We start from the raw sequence: 20,446 nt of genomic DNA on the forward strand, positions 1-20,446 counted from the left end.
TCAGATCTTCAGTAATTGACAAAAATGTTACTAAACCTGGCACATGCTAACCCCATGAAGATAAAATTATCCCATGAATACTATCCAAAGCAGCAAGCACTTGCCTCATTTTTCAATAATAGATTCATCAGGAACGAAAATCTTCAGTTGTAAAAGCAACAAGCCCACAATTTTCAATTAGAAAAACTTTCTGAGTTTCCTTTAAGATTCTCTGGATTGATCTAATTCTACTCTATGGTTTGGACTATATATAAATCAGGTTAGAATGCAAACACCGATAATAATAACAATAATAACAACAATAATAACATCAGTTTATATTCCTGAGATTAACTCTTATTACCACCTTGTAACATAAGCATTATCATTTCAATTTTCTAAATGAGGAAACAGATAGGTGACCAACCTTAAGTCATATAGTTCTTAAGTGAGAGAATCAAAATTTAAACTCAGATTTGAGCAATACTCATGGTGATGGTTTCAACCACTATGTTATACTAGCTATCTGACATATTCATAAAATATTAGGCAAAATGAAGGTAGAAATCATAAATTCAAGTACCTATAGCTATATGACCAAATCCTACTGTATTAGCTATCTCATTTCTATATTTAATATTCTAAAGCTAAAATTAAAACCTAACTGTGTTTCATTTGGGATTATTCTGTAATGAGTGAATACATAAGTATCACCTCATGTTAGTGTATCAAGCACTAAAGTTTCAATAATAGCTATAAAAACACTAAGAGATACCTATTAATAATACCTATAATGGCATCTTCAAATTCTATGATATACATCATTCAAGATAATTCAATAAAGATATGATAAACTTCACTGAAAACTTACTTTGCAACCTCCGTGTTGGGCTTTCTCCATGAAGCTGTCGTCGTGGCATGTATGGAGAAGGATGTGGAAGTGGCAATGAAGAAACATCATGGGTCTGAAGTTTGTACCAATGTGGCTCATCATCTAATAATGCTGTTTCTAATTCAATTAAAATCTATAAAACCAAGAGACAAAGAACTGTTATATACTAATAATACAGAAATTCTCTTAAATAATTTTTCATGTTTTGACAGTAACAAAATAAAAGATAAGTATTTATAACTCTGGTTTTGTTTTGTTTTGTTTCTTAGGTGAGGCAATCCTTGGATGACCTCACAGATTGCAAGGACCTTGTCAGCTTTACAATCCCTTATTTTTTTATTTTTTACGCCTACAACACCTGGTCTTCCTAGGTGGTCTCCCATCCAAGTACTAACCAGGCCTGACCCTGCTTAGCTTCCGAGATCAGATGGGATTGGGCTTGTTCAGGGTAGCATGGCCATAGACCTTATAATTCTTATTGATTTAAGTTTTAAACATCTAAGACATTTATTTTGTAGACCCTTGAGTACCTACCACTTAAGGGTATTAAATTTGCTGTCAGAGAAATAATACTTATTTATCGAAAGTCTGTAGTATTAATATATGTATATCATTTTATAATTTCAGAAAAAGCATTTTTATTTTCATTCACTAACTTAACCTTTACAAAATTCTAAATGGGGAGAGTAAAACAAATTAAGAAATTAAGAAGTGCCTAATGTGTGTTAAAAAATTATGTCATATGTTATCTTAATTTTCATTTAAAAAACTATTAGTTTGTTCTTATCATTCAGCTTTTATAGATGAGGATATCAAGGCTAAAAAAGATTAAAAGAACTTGTCTAAGCTCATAGTTGGTACATCAAAGAATGGTAACATAAATCAAAGTCTTACTTAAAACTATGTATTCATGCTGCAAAAACCTAAAAATTAGAGAGAAAAAATGAATTTTTAAAATGAACCATATAATATAGATTTTATAATATGAATATTTAATCAATTTACAGAGGAAATCGGTCCATAGAAATAAATGACACTTTTTATTTTCTTTTAGTATCATGTACAAATATGGCAGTGTTTGTACTTAGGTACATGAGAACTGCTCTATAATGATAAATCACTATTTAGCTATGAGACATAAAGAAGCAAAACAGCTAAGTTCTTTCATTCTTCCTGTTTTACCTAGTCATTTTCAAAATTATAGGCATTGTATTCCAAGTGTTTATATACATACACACATGCACACACACACTTATTTAATCCTCATACTAATTCTGAGTAGCATGCCTCTAATACTCCCACTTTGTTGAAGAGGAAACTGAGGCACAAACAGATTTAATAAGGACACAAGGCTAAGAAACGGTAGGCTTTGCTCCTAACGACTGTATTACTGTTCTTCTTAACTACTTTGCCATTCTTCCATTCTTTAGCTACCCACATTTAGTTAAATATTTTTATAAATTGTTTTCCCATGAGGTTACCATTTAATTTACTCAGCAAAAACCAAACACATTGAAAAACTCTGAAAGCATAACTTAGTGTGTTAATAGCTAAAAAAACTGCTTCTCATTTTACTCCTCTCCAATTCATTCTCCACATTATACTAAAAATGTTTTTCTCAAATACAAATGCAATAAAGCCGTTTCCTTTAGAATCTAACACTGGTTCACGTTATCCACAGGATAAAAACCAAATTTTCTAATGTGACTTATTAACGGACATAATCTGGTGTCAGTTTAACTGTCAAGTCTCATTTTTTACCATTTGTCTTTCTGATTTCAATGCAGTTGTCTAAGACCCCCTCAACTCTAGTGTCTTGCTATTCCTTCTACAGAAATTTCACGCCTCTTGACTTTTGGCTAAATTCTATTTTCTCTGTGGAGCCTTCTCTGGACCGCTTCCCCTCCTCTAAACAGCAAGTATGTACTCTTATTGCATTTCCCTGTAACACCATCTACATACTATATTATAATTGCCTTTTCACTCATCTGTATCCCCAGTGAATTATAAATTCCTTGAAGTAACATGACTTATTTACCTTTAAAACCTCAGTCTTTAGCATATTACAGGTATGTTACAGGGCTTAAAAAATAATCCATGATTAAATTATTACACTACTAGTGGTATAGCTGGTTCAGTAAACTAAAATGATATACATACTATAAAACACAGCAATATATTTGTAGAATACAAACCAATCTCTTATCAGTACTGAGATTTCTACAATAGGAATAAACATGTAAAAATTGTCCTAGAGTACTTAGAACCATTGTTTTTTATGACATCAATAAGTTTTGCCTTAACGCGGTAGCTAAATTCATTCTGTTAAGGAAATTATATTTACTTTTTTGGATATTCAAAATATAAATTTTTGAGGTGGGACTTCTGGTCAAGATAGTGGGGTAGATAAATGCTGGGCTTGTCTTCTCTCATGACCACATCAAAATGACAACTAAACTACAGAAAAATCATCATTGAGAATCACCTGAATTCTAGCTGAACAGAAGTCTGACAACTAAGGACACACAGAAGAAGCCACCTCGAGACTGATAGGTGGGGCAGAGACGCGGAACAGGCTGCAACCACACCTGTGTGGGGAGGTTAAACATCAGGAGAAATATCTTCGTCATGGAGGTTCCTCCACAGGTGTGAGGGGTCCTAACTCCATACCAGGTTCCCCAGTCCAGAGTTGTAGTGCCAGGAAGAGAACTCCCCACAACTTCTGGCTGGGAAAACCAGTGGAGATCATGGCCGAGTGAGACAAACGGCTATTGGAGTCCCAGGCATTTCTCTCAAAGGGCCTATGCAGGACTTACACACTAACAGACTCACTCGCTCTGAGCTCCAACGCTGGGGCAGCAGCTTGAAAGGTGCCAGGGACATATGGGGAGGAAATAAATCGTCTGGCTTTAGAGCTAAAGTAGAGCAGGGGGCTTTCGCCCATACAGAAGTGCTGGCAGAATTCATCGTTTCTCTGTTGAGCCCTCTCACTTCCCAGAGTGTAGACACAGGTGATGGACATGTCTAGGTCTCCAATAATCCGGCTAACAAGATCACTCTGCCCTGGTGATTCCCTGAGACCCCCATTCCACCCAACTTGCAGGCCCACCCAAGCCTTGAAGTGCCTTTTCCATTCAAATGGCCTGTCTTGACTCATGCTATGGGCTTTCCTAAAATCTCTCAAAGGTTCACAAAACCTAGACAAGCAGCATCTGGCCTTGGCATGCCCCATACCTCTTTCTGAGCAGCCCCAAGCCCACCACAAGCAGCAGCTAGCCTCACTTCACAACTTGGCCTCTCAAGGCACTGACAAACCCAGCACAGTTGATGGCCATCTGCAAACTGTTTGGTGGCTCATGTTAAGTGGCCCTGAGCAGGGTACAGGCTGCGACTGAACCAAGCCAGCATCGGGGCCCTTCCCAAAAGCCTTCAAGGCTGGCATACCCAGCGGCTACTTTCTGTCTAAGCTGGAAAATCACCCAGCAGCTTCCATGGACAACACCTTCAAAGGGCAGACTAGGAAGGCACCACAATCCATCTAAAGCAAATCCTGCTGTGTAGGGTCAGCCTTTGCACAACAGCTCCTCCACTTCAATCATGGCCAGTCCTCACAAACAATCAGCCTGAGGGTCGATCCTGCCCACTGATGTGCAAATAGCAACCAAGACTCAACTATAACAGAAGGGCACATACAACCCATATAAGGGACACACCTGCAGTACATGGCTCAGGTGACCAGGGAGACTGTGCTTCTGGGCCCTACCTACTACATAGGGCCACTGTACTAAGACTGGGGGACCTTGCAGCTCTACCTAATACATAGAAACAGACACAGACAGACAGCCGAAATGGGGAGACAAAGAATCATGTTTTAAATGAAAGAACAGAACAAAGCTCCAGAAAAAGAACTGAACAAAATGGAAACAAGCAATCTACCAGATGCAGAGTTCCAAATACTGGTTATAAGGATGCTCACTGAACTTAGGGGAAGAGTTGATGAACTCAGTGAGAACTTTAATGAAAAGACAGAATTCAAGCAAACAAACAAACAAAAAAACATAAAATGGAGACAGAAAACATTTTAAAAAGTTAGAAATGAAGAATACAATAACTGAAATGAAGGAATCAACAAATTAGATGAAGCAGAAAATCAAATCAGCAATTAAGATGATAAGGTAGCAGAAAATACCCCATCAGAACAGCAACAAGAAAAAAGAATACAAAAATGTAAGGCTAGTTTAAGGGGCCTCTGGGACAACATCAAGCATACTAACATTCGCATCATAGGGTTACAGGAGGAGAGGAGAGAGAGCAAGAAATTGAAACCCTATTTGAAGAAATAATGATGGAAAACCTGGTGAAGGAAAGAGATACACAAAACCAAAAAGCACAGAGTCCCAAACAAGATGAACCCAAAGAGGCCTGCACCAAGACCCATCATAATTAAAATGCCAAAGGTTAAAGAAAGAGACAATCTTAAAAGCAGCAAGAGAAAAGTAGTTAGTTACCTACAAGGAACTCCCATCAGACTGTCAGCTGATTTCTCAACAGAAACTTTGCAGGCCAGAGGGATTGGCATGAAGTATTCAAATGATGAAAAGCAAGGACCTATAACCAAGATTATTCTACCTAGCAAAGCTATCATTTAGAATTGTAGGACAGATAAAGAGCTTCCCAAACAAGATAAAGCTAAAAGAGATTATCAACACCAAGCCATCATTATGAGAAAATTAGAGGGGCTTCTTTAAGAAAAAGATCAAGAATATGAATAATAAAATAACAATAACTACATATGTATCAACAAATTACTTAAAATGTAAAAGTATTAAGTGCTCCAATATAAAGACAGGGTGGCTAAATGGATAAGAAAACAAGACACTTACATATGCTGCCTATAAGAGACTCACTTCAGATCAAAAGTCACACACAGACTGAAAGTAAAGGTATAGAAAAAGATATTTCATGAAAATGGAAATGAGAAGAAAACTCTAGAGTAGCAACACTTATGCCAAACAAATAGACTTTACAACAAAGGCTATAACAAGAGACAAAGAAGGACTCAGTAATCCCACTTCTACAAATTGGTAATTACAAAACAAATTGGTAATTACAAAACAGTCATGGTGATGTAAAGTATAGCATAAGGAATAATACAGTCAATAATATTGTAATAACTATGTATGGTGTCAGATGGGTACTAGATTTATCTGGGTGATCACTTTGTAAGTTAGATAAATATCAAATCACTATGTTGTACACCTGAAACTAATATAATATGCAAACTGTAATTGATAATTTTTTTAATTATTAAAAATATAAATTTTTACTGACAGTCATATAAATAAATGTATTCAGGATGATCATGTAGAGTTAAACTTTAAAATAATTCCAGATACCTCTCCTAAGAATTCACTTTCTTCCTCTCGAACTCGCGCTTGATCCCAAAGAGTAATCTCCAACATTCGTTCCCGAAATTCTCTTCGGTGGACTGGAGAGTAAATGAATGTTTGGTTCCATTTGGGTTCCAATGTTTTCTTTACAGTTTTAGTTCTTCTCTTGTTTTTATCACTATGAATAAAAAGTGTGTATGAACTTATATAAACCTCTAAGTTTTGCCATAAAAATTATTAGTGTAAAATTTCTCAGGAAACAAGTTTTGCCACAAATTTTTCATATGTTACACATATATAATCCTTAAAACTGCTATTAAAATCTATAACGTGTATAATTATATCTCATTATAAGTATGGCTTAATAATAGCAATATTTCAATAAATCTGAGATTTTCCCATGATAATTAAAGTCAGTCTTTCTTAAACTCTAAATAAAACCAGACTATAGGATCTTATTTCTGAATTTTTAAATATACTGCCCTATTCAAAGCCTTCCAAATGCTAATAACTAGTATCATTACATATACTATTCACTTAAACTACACAACTCTTATTGTGCAACAAAACACCTAATAAATTTTGATGTTCAAAACCTCACATCCATATAGTTCAGCTAATGAGCAATTGTTATTACATTCTATCAAGTTACTTACATATAAGAAATACATACTTGCCTATTTGACATTTATTAGGTCTTTAAAAACATTGTAAAATTATTTCTAAGTGAGGTAGCCACTAAAATGTTAGATGGAAATGGAAGACAGCCATCCTGATAGATGGAAGTTCCACCTCAGAGGCCTCCATACTTTTGTTAATTACCTATATCTAACAAGTGAATGTTTTTAACGATGCATTCCATTATATACACATGTATTTATGAATTATATATGCATGTATTACTCTTCTGTTGTACTAATATATTATATACATTGATAAATATCCAAAAAAGAAACTAAAAATAATGAGATAAAAATAAAAAAAATTCAAATATTTCTTCTTGAACTATATTGGATTGTCTTACCCATTCCCTGGGTACATACATACTTTTTGTATGTACTTGAGTATGTATTTTAGCTCATTAGGATCAATGGCTGAATAGAAATAAAGAAAATCATCTAGGATAGAAACGCTAAGCTATCTAGAGAGCCTATTTAAAGCAAGTGGACAATGAACTCCAAGTGGAACCATTTTAACTGTTACAAATTGTCACAGCACAGCACAGTTTAAAGAATGTTGGTATAAGAAGCAGGGAGAACTAAGAGGACACAGTGTGTCTCTAAATTGGGGTGGAAGGAAAATAATTTGGAAACCCATGTAAGAGATTTTATCTCTATTCAAATTTGCGAAAAAGAAGTATTGTAAATAAAAACAATTAAATAATAGAAATAACAACAAGGACTATGACATGATTTTTTCCCTCAGTCCTTCTCTTCTTCTAAAATTTTAACAAATGTTTATAAGGATCTACTTATATCCCATCCATTAAAGAATGAATTATGACACACTGTCAAGACAGAAAGCCCCTTCTATGAAGGCTAGAAAGAAAGTATTAAGGAGCCTTGCTGTCTGATTCAAGAATAGTTTATATTGCAATATGAAAGGGAACAGAAGAATAAGCCTTGACTTCCTCTTAAGCAGTGAAAAAAGTTCTCAGACAAGAATGACTATTTTAAAGAGATTTCTGCACTGGATAGAAGGAAAACTAGATAATCTTGGAAGTTCCTCACAAACTCACCATATATGATGACAATTTAATAAGGCAATTTATTGTGCATAAAAGGACCAATGCATGGAAAGAACTTGAAAAATTGTCTTCAGAAGTTAAAAAATAATAAGTTTTTCTAAAAGTTTAATGAAGGCCTTCTACATAAGATCTGTATAAGTCAAACACTGAAAAGTTATTAAAAATAATTAAAAACTAAGATCAATAAGCCCGCTATAGATATTTTTTAAATAGCTGCCTAACTATAGTAAAATAGATCTCTAACACTATCATTAAACTGTCAAGAATGTAGTTAATAGTTTTAAAAAATAAAATATAACCTAAAGCTTTTTCTATTTTCATGTTACCAATACTTTTAGCTTCCATTTAGTTTAATTTAGTAACAGAATGCAAAAACTTGATGTTTTAATTCAAAATGTAAGAAAGAAAAAATATTTTAACTGGTAGCCAGCTTTACTTCAAGATATAAAAAATTGCCCACCTGTTTTTTTAGAGTACATAGTACACTGTGTAGAAAATAATGTTTTGAATGGCATAATTGACATACTGACATTCTAGAATAAATCTCTTCTACGTAGCCTCCTTTGCCCCTTCAGAAATCCTTATCAATAAATGGCATCAATTATTTTCTATGTTCACTTGTTCAAGTAGTTTTTCTCTCAAAAATTTGTCAAGAAAAATGAAATAATTCATATCCAAACCATAAATAATCCTTTATTCAAGTGTAAAAACTTGTGTCAATGAAAAAAAAAAAAGTTGAGATGATAATGTAGCTGTTTCTGTTGACCGGAGAATTCTTTTCTTCACCAATAAACTACAAATCTGCCTAAATATTCCTGTTAACTGACAAAGAAATTCAACTGAAAAATAATCTTAGAAGAAAATATTCAATTGTTTCACATTCTTTGGTGTTGAGAAATGAAAAAATACTATATATGGAATATAAATAAGTGATTAAGGGGACCTTCTCTTCCATTTTAGCTCTATCTGCTCCAAAAGTTGCAGGGATATGGAAAATAGAATAAACATAAATGAAAATAGTCAATCAAGATCAAGAAGCAAATTCAATAACTTAAGAGACCTTATCATCATAAAATATTTTTCTTCAAAGTTTTGAGTAAGTAAAAACTTGGTATGTGTGTGCACAAAAGCATAGATGGGAATGCAGCATTTTCTGCAGTTTTTTATGATGGCATTCTAAGGATGTGTACACTAGGAAACCATGTGTGCTCTAAAAAGCCAACTGACTAGGCCTCCAGAATGTCAGGGTAATACGGCTGTGGCATCTGTCAACCAACTGAAGTTTAAGTTAGATTTAACAGCTCTAGTCATGGGTGTCCTCTTCCTCCCTTGAAGTTCAAAGTGTTTCCTGTCCAAAAGACAACCTAAGTTGTTATAAAACAACTATCTTCAAGTAAACTTTATAAGAGAAATTTATACAGCAAACAATTTCTGATAACTTTAGATGTTGTGCCACTTTGACATATTTTCTGAGAAATTTTTCCTATAACTTTTACTTCAAAACGTATCAAAAATACAATTTAAGGCTTTGGTTAATTGTTTACTTCTTTCATTTCATCTTTTACTTTGCCTTAATTGTTCTTCAGATGATAGTCTGGCACTCAACTCAAACTGGAAGACTTTGAACTTGAAGTAAGTAAATAAGGGTCCAAAAGTATGTAAACATATTTAAGATCACATGGGTGCCCAGCCACTTTCAACCTGAGAAAAAACGAACAGACCATGAGAACACTCTCTCCTGAAAGCCAGGGATACAGAATTGCTGGGGAAAGGGTAACAAGTATCATTACTTCTTTCTTTTTGCATGATATTTATTGCATAATCTCTTATTTTTTATATGTCTGAAATTGAGGGTGATTAGATAAATTTCTGATAAGTTGTTTTTGCAATCCTAATTTCTCTATTTAAATCAGGGTAGAACAATATTTATGTTGTTAGCAAGGATACAAAACAATTATACTTGAAGAAGCTGATTCTGGCCCAGTAGTAAATCTCCTTAATGATAAGTAGTGATGAAATAAAAAGCACAGAGATAAGTTTTAAAAAAATCTCAAAGTATTTACAGTCATTATTTTGATTTCTAAGAATCATTAGGCGTACGTTAAACTTCATAAGCATCTGATTGGTATGATATATAAAAATAAATAATAATCAAAACACCTACTGCTATTAACGTTTCTCACTTATTTTCAACAACATTTATTTTTATTTCATATTCCTACCTTCTGTCTGGAAGAAAGTAAATTTTAACATAAGGATTCCTTGGCCTCCCATCGTCTCTGGAAGGGAGATCCTTTGCTCCCAAAATTGTAACTATTAATTGGTGACCAACCTTGTCAAACCATAGTTTTATCTGAAAAGCAAAAATATTCATTTATCAGCTTAAACATTTACTACCTTAACATAATGTTTACATTCCCAATCTTTGCCCCATTTCCATACACTAATATTAGCACAGAATATAAATTTCGCTTAGTAAATTGAGCTTAAAATTAAAGGATATGCTTTAATAACTTCAATGAATAGAAGATTAATTCAATATTTTGGTTTGATTGATAAATCACTTGGACTTTTTATACTAATTTGATTGCTGATTAACAAGCACATAATAATTACACTACCATAAGTAAGGACTTTATATACAATGATTGCTGCCAGTCTATCTTCATGCAAGAATCACTGTAGTTCATTTTGGCTCCGCTACAATAGTGAGTTCAGAATAAATGGTTAAAATGAATTGAACAGATAGTAACTTGTTCATATGGCATTCACAGGGAATTTTTAAGCCAATGTTTTATGTTATTCCTCAGTAAAAGACATTTCAAAGATTATAAGCAATGGGGAATTACTAATAGCTTTAGTCAATAGACTATTTAAGTTTGTATTTAAAACTATAATAAATTCATCTTTTTAAGTTTTTCTTACATAGACATAAAGTCTCTTTTTTGTTTGTGATGCGAATGTATCATCCTTAGAATAAGAGTATATTTGATCATTTGAGATGAGGAAATGTGAATAATTTCCCCATGCTATAATTAGAGATTGGAATTTCACATCCACCTGCTGAATTCATTTGATTTAACAATTGTCACCTCCTACACACATACCTCACACTCCCACACCTAGCTAGCTGATTCTACCATGTCAAGATCTATGATAACTGCGGCTCTGACTCACATTTTGGTTCAGAACTCGGCACATCTCTGACTACTATTTTGAAACTAAAATTGAATAAAAAATTTGGAATTTGGGAAAGAATATATTTATGTAATATGTATTTTTATGGTTTATATATTTTACGGTATATATATGTGCATGTATGTTAATTATTTAATTTTTCCATTGATTTGAATGTACGACGTTTGCAGCAGTTTAAAAGAATTTAAATATACATCTCATATCTGTCCTTCCTCTCCTCTCCAAAGTGGACAATCAGGTCTGGGTCAGGCTCTGGTATATATAAACTTATTTATATATAAAATATTGGTAGTTCACTTCCAATTCTAACATGGCTTTGTTGAATCCTTCACTTTGTATCTTAGAGAATGAGAAGCTTAGCCTTTAACATTTGAATGGAAAAAAGTTCAAATGTTTGTTTGCTTAATGATATGAGCAGCACGAGTAAACATTTTACATTAAATAATATTAACTAGAACCATTTTAATTTTTAAAATTTTTAAAATTAGATACAGAGGAAGATAAGAGACTGAACTACTCTGGCAAAAGACATGAAGGGGGAAAAATGTAAGAAATACAAGAGTGTCTTGTATATGAGATGAAACAGAGATTCTGTCAGATAGCATCATGGTTCCTCTAAACTGTGTGACCAAAACCAGATTAATTTCTGATATTTTCTATTGTCTATAGAAATGAAAATCCTTATGGTTTTATTTTTCCACGATATTAAAAATCCTTCTCTGAGGATCATGACATGAATATTATGACACCTCAAAGAGAAAAAAGATTCTGAAAAGCTAAAAATTTTTTCAATAAATTTTACACTTAAAAGACGAAGAAACCGTAATTAGCATTATTAGGTTAAGCTCAATTTTTAGAGCAAAGTATTGATCTCTGTAAGTTTTTTGTTTTGAAGGATTGAGACTAAGCACTTGTTGCCATCTCTACAGGTAATATTTTTATTCCTTTGAAATCACTACAACCAAACATTTGAGATATACATTTCAAATGTTTGACGAAAAAGTATTCTTTTTAGATTTTCTTATGCCATGGAAAACCAAAAATATCACTTACTAATAACATTCATTTTTTATAAAAACAGATATTAGGCATGTGGCTTTAATATTTTCATAATACTTAACAGCTTATTAAATTACATTTTACAAATATATAAATGTTAAGATAATATAGATATGAAACGGGCACATTTTAATTTGACTGATTTTTTCTATCAAAATCAAACTTTTTAATAAACTTTCTTAAGCTGGGCATTTGATCAGTAGCCCTAATTTTCATTTTATATTACAGGACATGCATTGAAGTTTTTAACAGATATCCAGTTCACATTATCAAAACATAATCATTTTATTAGTTAGAATATTTTATCACATTTCTAAATTCTTTATCTGTGCTTTTTAAATGAATGGTTAATATAACTGTTGATTCCCCAAAACATAACAGCTGTATTTTCACAATTCTACATATAACATACTTCTTACTTTACGTCAATTTTACTAATAAAAATCTTGGTATAAATTTAATTATTTTAACATAATTATCATTCCAGCTTTACCTTGTAACCATGTTTAAATTTCCTAAGCAGAAACTGAGCAGCACGAGTAAACATTTTACATTAAATAATATTAACTAGAACCATTTTAATTTTAAAATTTAAACTAAATCAATATTATTCAAAACCAACAATGACAAAAAAACATGCAGCGAAGCAAGGAAAGCATAATACTACTTAGAAAAAACTATATTGACATTACTTTATCATATACGGGTTTGCTAATGAAAAGAGGCAAATAACTTGTACCCACGTATTACAGTAAAATTAAATGGAATGACAATTACAAAATGTAAACAAAACAAACCCAACACATTTTATTTGGATTGTGATTTTTAAAAGTAATATACTTTCCAAAAGTTGAACTTTAAAATGCATAAAATTAATGTTTTAGGTAAGGTACAAATTTATTTGCCAATTCTCCTCAAGGAGTTATTGCTTGGAAAATGCAAGAGAATGTAGATGTCAAGTGATATAATGAATGATTTAAAGAGACAGCAGCCTTGTGCAGTAAATGAAAAATATCAACAGTATAAAATTAGCTATTGCTTTCAATGCTACATATATAAGCAGAATCTACGTTAAATGCCACTCTGAAACCTACGAGTTTTGGTATTCAGTTCATCATATAAAATCACTAACTAAGATTGTCTCTTTAAATTTTTATTGTAGTTTAATCCCCATGCAGAATTTTACAAGCTAGCTCATAAAATGGTTTGAAAGTCAATAATATGGCTTGGAGCAACATACCAAAAAAAGTTTCCCTATTACGCATTTTCCAAAAACATACAAATAAGGGTTAAAACACAACTTTAGTTTCTATCAGGCAGACAAGGCCTTTACCTGAACCCTAGGAACAAAAGGCGTTGTTCTTCTACTAAGGCTTTGGCTCTGGTAAGCAAAATTAAAGAAAAAAGCAATAAAACAAAACCAAAAGGACAACACGCTGGAACTAAAAGACCAAAAGTAAAAACAAACACATACAACTATCCCTTAAATATAACTTTTCCATGTCAAGATATATCTAAATTAAGTAATTTAATGTAAAGAATAAATTAATTTTGCCAAAATGCTAAAATAGATAAAAACTATATAAAATCTCAAATTTTTATATCATATTTTTAAATGTAATCAACATAACAGGAATTAAGACCAAATGCAAAATATCATATCTGGGCTCATATGATCTAAAAGAATGAGTGTAAACATAAACCAAGAGCCAAGAAAAGTCAGGTTTCACCTTTAAATGCACTACATAGAAAAAAATCACAGTCCAAAAAAAGCTAGATGAAAATGCATTACAAAATTATTAGTGAAAAGACATCCATAGAAATAATTGTGTGACTTCTCCAAAATGACATATCTAACAAAAGTCTAAAAAACATTAGCCAAATTGGCTTTAGCATTTAAAAGAATAAACACTGTAAGATAAAAGTATGCTGGAATGCACTATAGTGATTAGTTGATTCATATTTTAAGAATCTATACAAGGTTCTAGTATTTAAACACCTTTTATTTTGAACCACTGTCAATAACACTCTTTATTGCTAATCATACCTATTAATGACAATATTTCATTTCTTTTTATTTATATAGTTCTTTATATTTTTCCAAACCTTTAATAACAGTCCATTGCTTCCAACAACACAAGGAGGTAGTTACTATTATCTACAATTTTTAGATAAAGAAACAGAACCACCCCCCAAAAATAGACTAGAAGCTCAAACAGAAAGCAAGAAGATAGAAAATAGAGACCAGTCCTGATTAAATCACTATTTCACATTCTTACAGTTACATTTCTTTTCTCTTCTGATTTATTTTGTTTTCATTTGAAATAGTTTCCAAAAGACACCATGATAATCAGAATTGTGTGTCTTTATTAGGGCATGTCAACAGTCAAACAAAATCAGATGCATATCTCTGGGCTGGGAATGGACTGCAAGGCATTTAATTTTGTTCCTTTCACCAAAATTCGATTCCATTCTTCACATTTCTCATGGATGTCTCTCGTCTAATTGAAAGAGCTGTAAATACTTAATGGCTTCAGACTTTTCCACTGCTATATGGAAACAGTTAATAGGTACTAGGAAGACTGTTGCCCAATTCAACTATCATCCGACACTTTTTTAGACATGAATCTAAAAACTCAAAGGAAAGGAAAGCAGACCTTAAAAGCAGACTATCATTCAATCATGAGTCATCTTTCTCTCCAAAAACCAAGGCAGTCTCAAATCTAAGCTGTCTTCCTTTTTGTGAGGAGACATTTCCAAAGAAAGAAATGTTTAGAAATGGAGTATGTTACTGATATCTGTCTGCATAACCCCAGCTATATAATTCTCTAGCAAATGGGGAAGGGATGTATGAAATTCATAGAGATTAACTACGCATGTTAAAGGAAGGCACTAATAAAATACTTCACTTAGAAATGCATTTTATATTCCTTGCCTTCTCACCTGTTTTAGACCAAAAATATCAGGATGATGGAAGTAAATATTAATTCATAAACTAAAATATTTACTTTAAAAATAGTACTTTGAAATAAATTAATCTTTCAAGGCAAATATTTTTGACCTTCTAATATGATCTCAAAGGAGCAACTCACAGATTTCTGAAATCAATTGTCTAAAATCTATGGCAATTTAAACCTAATCATCAGCCATAAGTTTGTACATTAAACTTGGCTATAAAGCATGTTTGTTTTATTAGTTTTTTAATTGAGGTGAAATTCAAATAACATACAATAAACCATTTTAAAGTGTACAATTAAATGGCATTTAAGTGCCTTCACAATGCTGTGCAACCACCACCACCTCCTAGTTTCGAAACTTTTTCATCATCCCAGAAGAATACCCTGTACCTATTAAGTAATCATTCTCCATCCCGCCATCGCCCCAACTCCTGGCAACCACTAAACAGCTTTCTGTCTCTATGGATTCTGGATATCTCATATAGGAATGAAGTATTATGTATCTCATTGCAATTTGTAATTAATATTATTTCATTTTTTGAGCATGGAAATATATGATATCTATAACAATTTAGCCTCATCCAAATGAAGAATATGAATTTGTAAATCATGAGTTATTTTGCATTTTTAATGTCATTTCCTACTATATACTGCACTACTATCTTTAGGACATTCCTTTTAAGCAATGCTTCTGGAATAACAAGGCTGTGACAATCAGGTATGATAGATAAAAGCTTAAAGAAAAAATTTTCATTTACAAAAAGTTTTGAAAAGGCTACAGAGTTTCTAAAGATATATAAAGGATACATACCTATTCTTCAATTACTTATTCCCTTTAAATGGGCATATAAAATGAATATGTACAATATTTATAAACTCATCACTAAAAATGGAGTCAGAAAAATATTAAAACAAAGTAACTTAAGGAAACATTGCAACCATAAAGTAAAATAAGATTGTCAATAAGAGTCAGTGTATTCCTACAGAAAAAAAGAATTCTGGGCCATTTTTCACTTTTAAAAGAGTTGAAGGCTCTATCAAAAAAAAAAAAAAAGACTAGCCAAAGACTGCAAATTACTTTTAAAATATTGAGAGAATTATATAGGTAATCCTCAGAAGAAGGAAGCTGCTATATCACTGAAGAATACAAAATTTAAAAAGAATCAAAATAAGTGGGTGCTGATACTGAAACAGCTAACATACAGTCCAGGTGTCATAAACCTGAGTTCATACTGATTTTCTCACCAAAAACATTAATGGCACTTTCGTAGTTATGCCCTAGAATAATCACAAGCAGCAGCACAATTCAAGCATAGAGAAGAAATACATTGCATAATTTTTAAAAACTCAACAGCCTTGAGCATGAAAAGTCTAAACAATAATTTGTATTATATGTGTTTTTCATTTGAGAAAATATCAGTCAGTGAACTGACATAAATATATTAGGAAGGTCGGCTCACATACTATACAAATACCTTTATTCTCAGGCATAAGCAATGTCATGATGTTGTCACTTAGGGTAAAATTTGACCAAAATCAAAAGTACCCAAAGGTAAAATAGGAGACAGGAACTGTAACGTTGCCCTGTGACTTCCTAAGGGTTTTCCTGAAGGGTGATATATGTGGACACATATTTTCCCAACCTCTACGTTATTACAGCAAACCAAAGTTGGCAGAAATAGAATCAAATATAAAAGGAAATACTATATCCAAAAGGGTATCTTGCTTATGTTTTCCTGCAAAGAATGAATATAAAATTAAGTTTCATGAGAGTAAAATTCATGTCTATCTTATTCACTATTATATTCCCAGCTACTAAATATTATGGCTGAACTGGAGTCAGACCTTAACATATATTTCTTGAATACATGATTGGAGTTTAATTTGCTAAAAAACTTTTTGGAAGAAAATTTGAGCAATAGATTTCAAAAAATCTTAAAACTTTCTTCTCCTTTCTTATTATAATTTTACTTCCGCAAGGTTATCCTGACAAAATTAATTTGTCCTTGCAAAACATGCAAGATTTATATTAGAGGATTTCCATGGCATCATTGTTTATAATATAAATTAGAAACAAGCAAGATATCCTATAATAGCAAATTAAGTGAAAATGGAGTATTAAATAGCTATTAAAATCATTTTAAGAGGAATTTTAAAAAAAGTTTAAAGGAAAAAGTCCACAATACATTAGCAAATGAAAAAGCATGCTTCAAAATAGTATACACAGATTTATTAACAGTTTTGTTTAAAAATTTATATGTATGTGAATGGTTATATTTTAGTGGCAGGATTATAGGCAATTTTTATTTTTTATTTATCTGCACTTTCTAGATTTACCACAACAATTATTATTGTACTTAGAAACATTATCTTATTGGAACATACTCCTTCCAAGACATAAGAAAATAATAAAATGGTACACGTTTTAAATTACAATTACACGGATTTTAAACGAACATTTATAAATATAAATACTACAACTTTATACCATTATATATATATATATTTGTAAGTAAAACTTTTAAGTTTATATTTTCCTCAAATATTTAAGTGTTCCCTTTCTACCATATTCATTTTGAACCATGAGCAAAAACTGTGGTATTTGAAATTTGTCTAAATGCCTATGCTAGGCTCCTCATCCTTCCCTCCTAGTCCGGTTTGTTAACAGGGCCTTGGAATTTCAAACAAGGTAAAAAATTGGTACTTACTTATCATGGGAATAGAACTTTCACTCCTGCCTCCTCCACCGACTGACGCTAACTATACGCACGCGCGCATGCGCACATATGTACACGCGCGCGTGTACGCGCGTGAGCTCACAATCCTGGCACCATCCATCTACCCACAGCATATTTAAAAATGAACTATTTAAATAGAACCATTAAAAAAAGAGCTAACATTTATTACCACTTTCTAAAATGGTGGAAAAAATATATTTATAACCATAAATGAGAACATCTGTGCTGTCAACATATGTGAGAGAATAGTAGAAAGATGCTTATTATGAAAAAATGAAAGAAGACCATTGTCCTCAAATGAAAAGTTCATTCTGCTTATAAAAGGGAAAAGAAAAGAAAATAATAAGAAATTCATTTCAATAAGACATTTACACTCTTCTATCTCATCTTTCTTGCTTAACTTTTTGTAATTGTCACCTTTGTAATCAAAATAGTCCCAGAACAGACATCTCTAGTGGCTTTTAAAATAATTTTTAATATGTTAATTTTGCTTACACTTCCTATATCTCCTTTTAATTAATGAAAATTCTTCAGTAAAAATCAAACACCTCCTCTTCCCCCCCAAAAAAGAAATTTCATAGCTGATTTAATAAAAACGTTTTTTATTGTTCTTAAAATATCAGCCCAAGAATAGTTTAGCTTTTAATTATAATTTTTATCCAAAATTCAGTGTCCAAATTTTGAGAATCTAAATAATTCTTAATAGTCATAAAATTTCAAGTTTAGTAACTTTTTGGTGTCATTGTTAATGTTAACCTGTATATTTCTAAAATATAACTGGATAAATTTGAATATTTTCAATTGTTTAAAACGGAATGAAAACTGAATAAGTTAATAAAAAAAAGGGCTTAAATTTGCAAAGCTCGTCTAATATGGACATAAAACATATAGTTGAATTTCAACTTTCATCATAAAATGTTCAAATTAGAGATCACTTAATATGTAATCACCTGGTATGCTCAATAATCTATTATATATTTACCCATTTAATTAGATTTGTCTGTTGACAAAGGCATCTCAAGTATCATTATATTTCAGAATAGTCATACTCCAAAGATTACTATGAAATTCACCCAAAACTTCCTAAAGATTCAAAAGCAGAGAATACATAAATATTTAGTTTTATCTTCAATATACCATTTTGTATAGTGCAGAATTTTTATTTCTCTTAAAAGTCTATGACACATGACAGTCATTTTAAAGTACTGAGCAAAAATCACAACCTTGGGTTTTGGAATAATACTACTAAGATAAAAAGTTTTAGATATCTTCACAAATTCAAAGTCTCAATAAATTCTAGAAAACCTAACTCTAATAAAGAAAGCATTATGGTAAAAAATTAAAATTGAATTTTAATTAATTAAAATTACTAATGAGAAAATTGATGGTTAAAAGGACAATTATGTTCTAAGAAGAACTTAGTTTACAAAAAACTAGCAAAAGATAATAAAAACACTACTTGAAATTCCAAAAGGAGGAAAGTGATTACATACTGAAAGTTGTCCAGATAAGAACTGTGGAACATCCCTCAACATGCCAGGACTCATGGGAGAGGTAACGGAAATAGAAGGACGATCCATTTTTTGAGATTCGAATGAGCTAGAACCTGAAATGGTAATTATACATAAAGAATAATAACAATGGCTTTTCATTAGTAATTATTAATCTTTATCAAATACCTCTTAAATTTTTTAATGTCCACAGAATGTCATTATAGTCATGATTTTCTTAGCCACAATGTTCCAAATACATTAGAGTTTTACTGAAGCATAAGTGAAGCTTAGTGATTTCCCTTAAGACCAAGGGTGAACCATTTCCTGTGCCAATTATAGTTGAGATGGACCTCTACCTCAAGATTTACTTTGTCTATAATGAGTACTAAACCTCATATCTTACAATAATATCTTAAGAAATTTTTAAAATAGAAATTTCAGTAGGATAAACCAATAGAGCAACCTGAAGATGATTTAAACTTGTAATGCTAAAAAAATAAATACTAGAATGTTAATTATAAAACATTTTCAGGAAGTGATTTTATTAACCATATCTGGAAGGATACAATAAATTACATGGGGAGAAAGGAAGTGAGGGACTATGAAAAAAGAATATCAGAAAAAGCAGAACCACAGTATCCAGAAATTATATGTATGAATTTATTTCTATGGAAGAGAAGAGATAAATTGGAAAGTAAATAAAAATGGGGCTCTTGGGCTACTGGGGGAGATTATGCCTAGAATTCTGGGTTACACATTTTGGTGCTAATGAAATATCCAAGCTAAGTTCTTATGTGTGGGGTAATAAAAGTTGTATTTGCGGAAGGTGACTTTACCACTTATTTAAAGTGTGTACTGAATTCAGCAAGATGAAAAATAGGAATAAGTGGAATTCAGTAAGATAATAACCAGGAAGTTTGCAAAAATTGGAATATAAAGAATTCAGGAGGTATAAAATGAGAAAACGAAGACTCAGAAACTAATTAGATGTGA

General features: G+C 31.8%; 1 protein-coding gene and 1 non-coding gene across 22 annotated transcripts in view; both read right to left on the reverse strand.

Annotated features, from left to right (window-relative positions):
• RIMS2 (regulating synaptic membrane exocytosis 2) overlaps positions 1-20,446 on the reverse strand; it is a 548,506-nt gene that overhangs the window by 236,210 nt on the left and 291,850 nt on the right. For 12 of the 21 annotated variants that reach the window (XM_039854030.1, XM_039854006.1, XM_039854009.1 and 9 more), the window contains 5 exons: positions 19,454-19,566; positions 13,599-13,646; positions 10,231-10,361; positions 6,268-6,439; positions 851-1,004 (listed from right to left, as the gene is read on the reverse strand). In XM_039854030.1, coding sequence (XP_039709964.1) covers positions 851-1,004; positions 6,268-6,439; positions 10,231-10,361; positions 13,599-13,646; positions 19,454-19,566 — 618 coding nt within the window. The remainder of the gene's footprint in view (positions 1-850; positions 1,005-6,267; positions 6,440-10,230; positions 10,362-13,598; positions 13,647-19,453; positions 19,567-20,446) is intronic. The other 9 variants (XM_039854020.1, XM_039854017.1, XM_039854008.1 and 6 more) reach the window with 1 other exon arrangement.
• LOC120595822 (5S ribosomal RNA) lies at positions 1,218-1,336 on the reverse strand. The gene has a single exon (XR_005651021.1). It is a non-coding gene; the product is annotated as a 5S ribosomal RNA (ribosomal RNA).

This window comes from Pteropus medius, unplaced genomic scaffold (genome assembly GCF_902729225.1).
Source record: "Pteropus medius unplaced genomic scaffold, Ma_sr-lr_union100, whole genome shotgun sequence".
Taxonomy (NCBI): Eukaryota; Metazoa; Chordata; class Mammalia; order Chiroptera; family Pteropodidae; genus Pteropus; species Pteropus medius.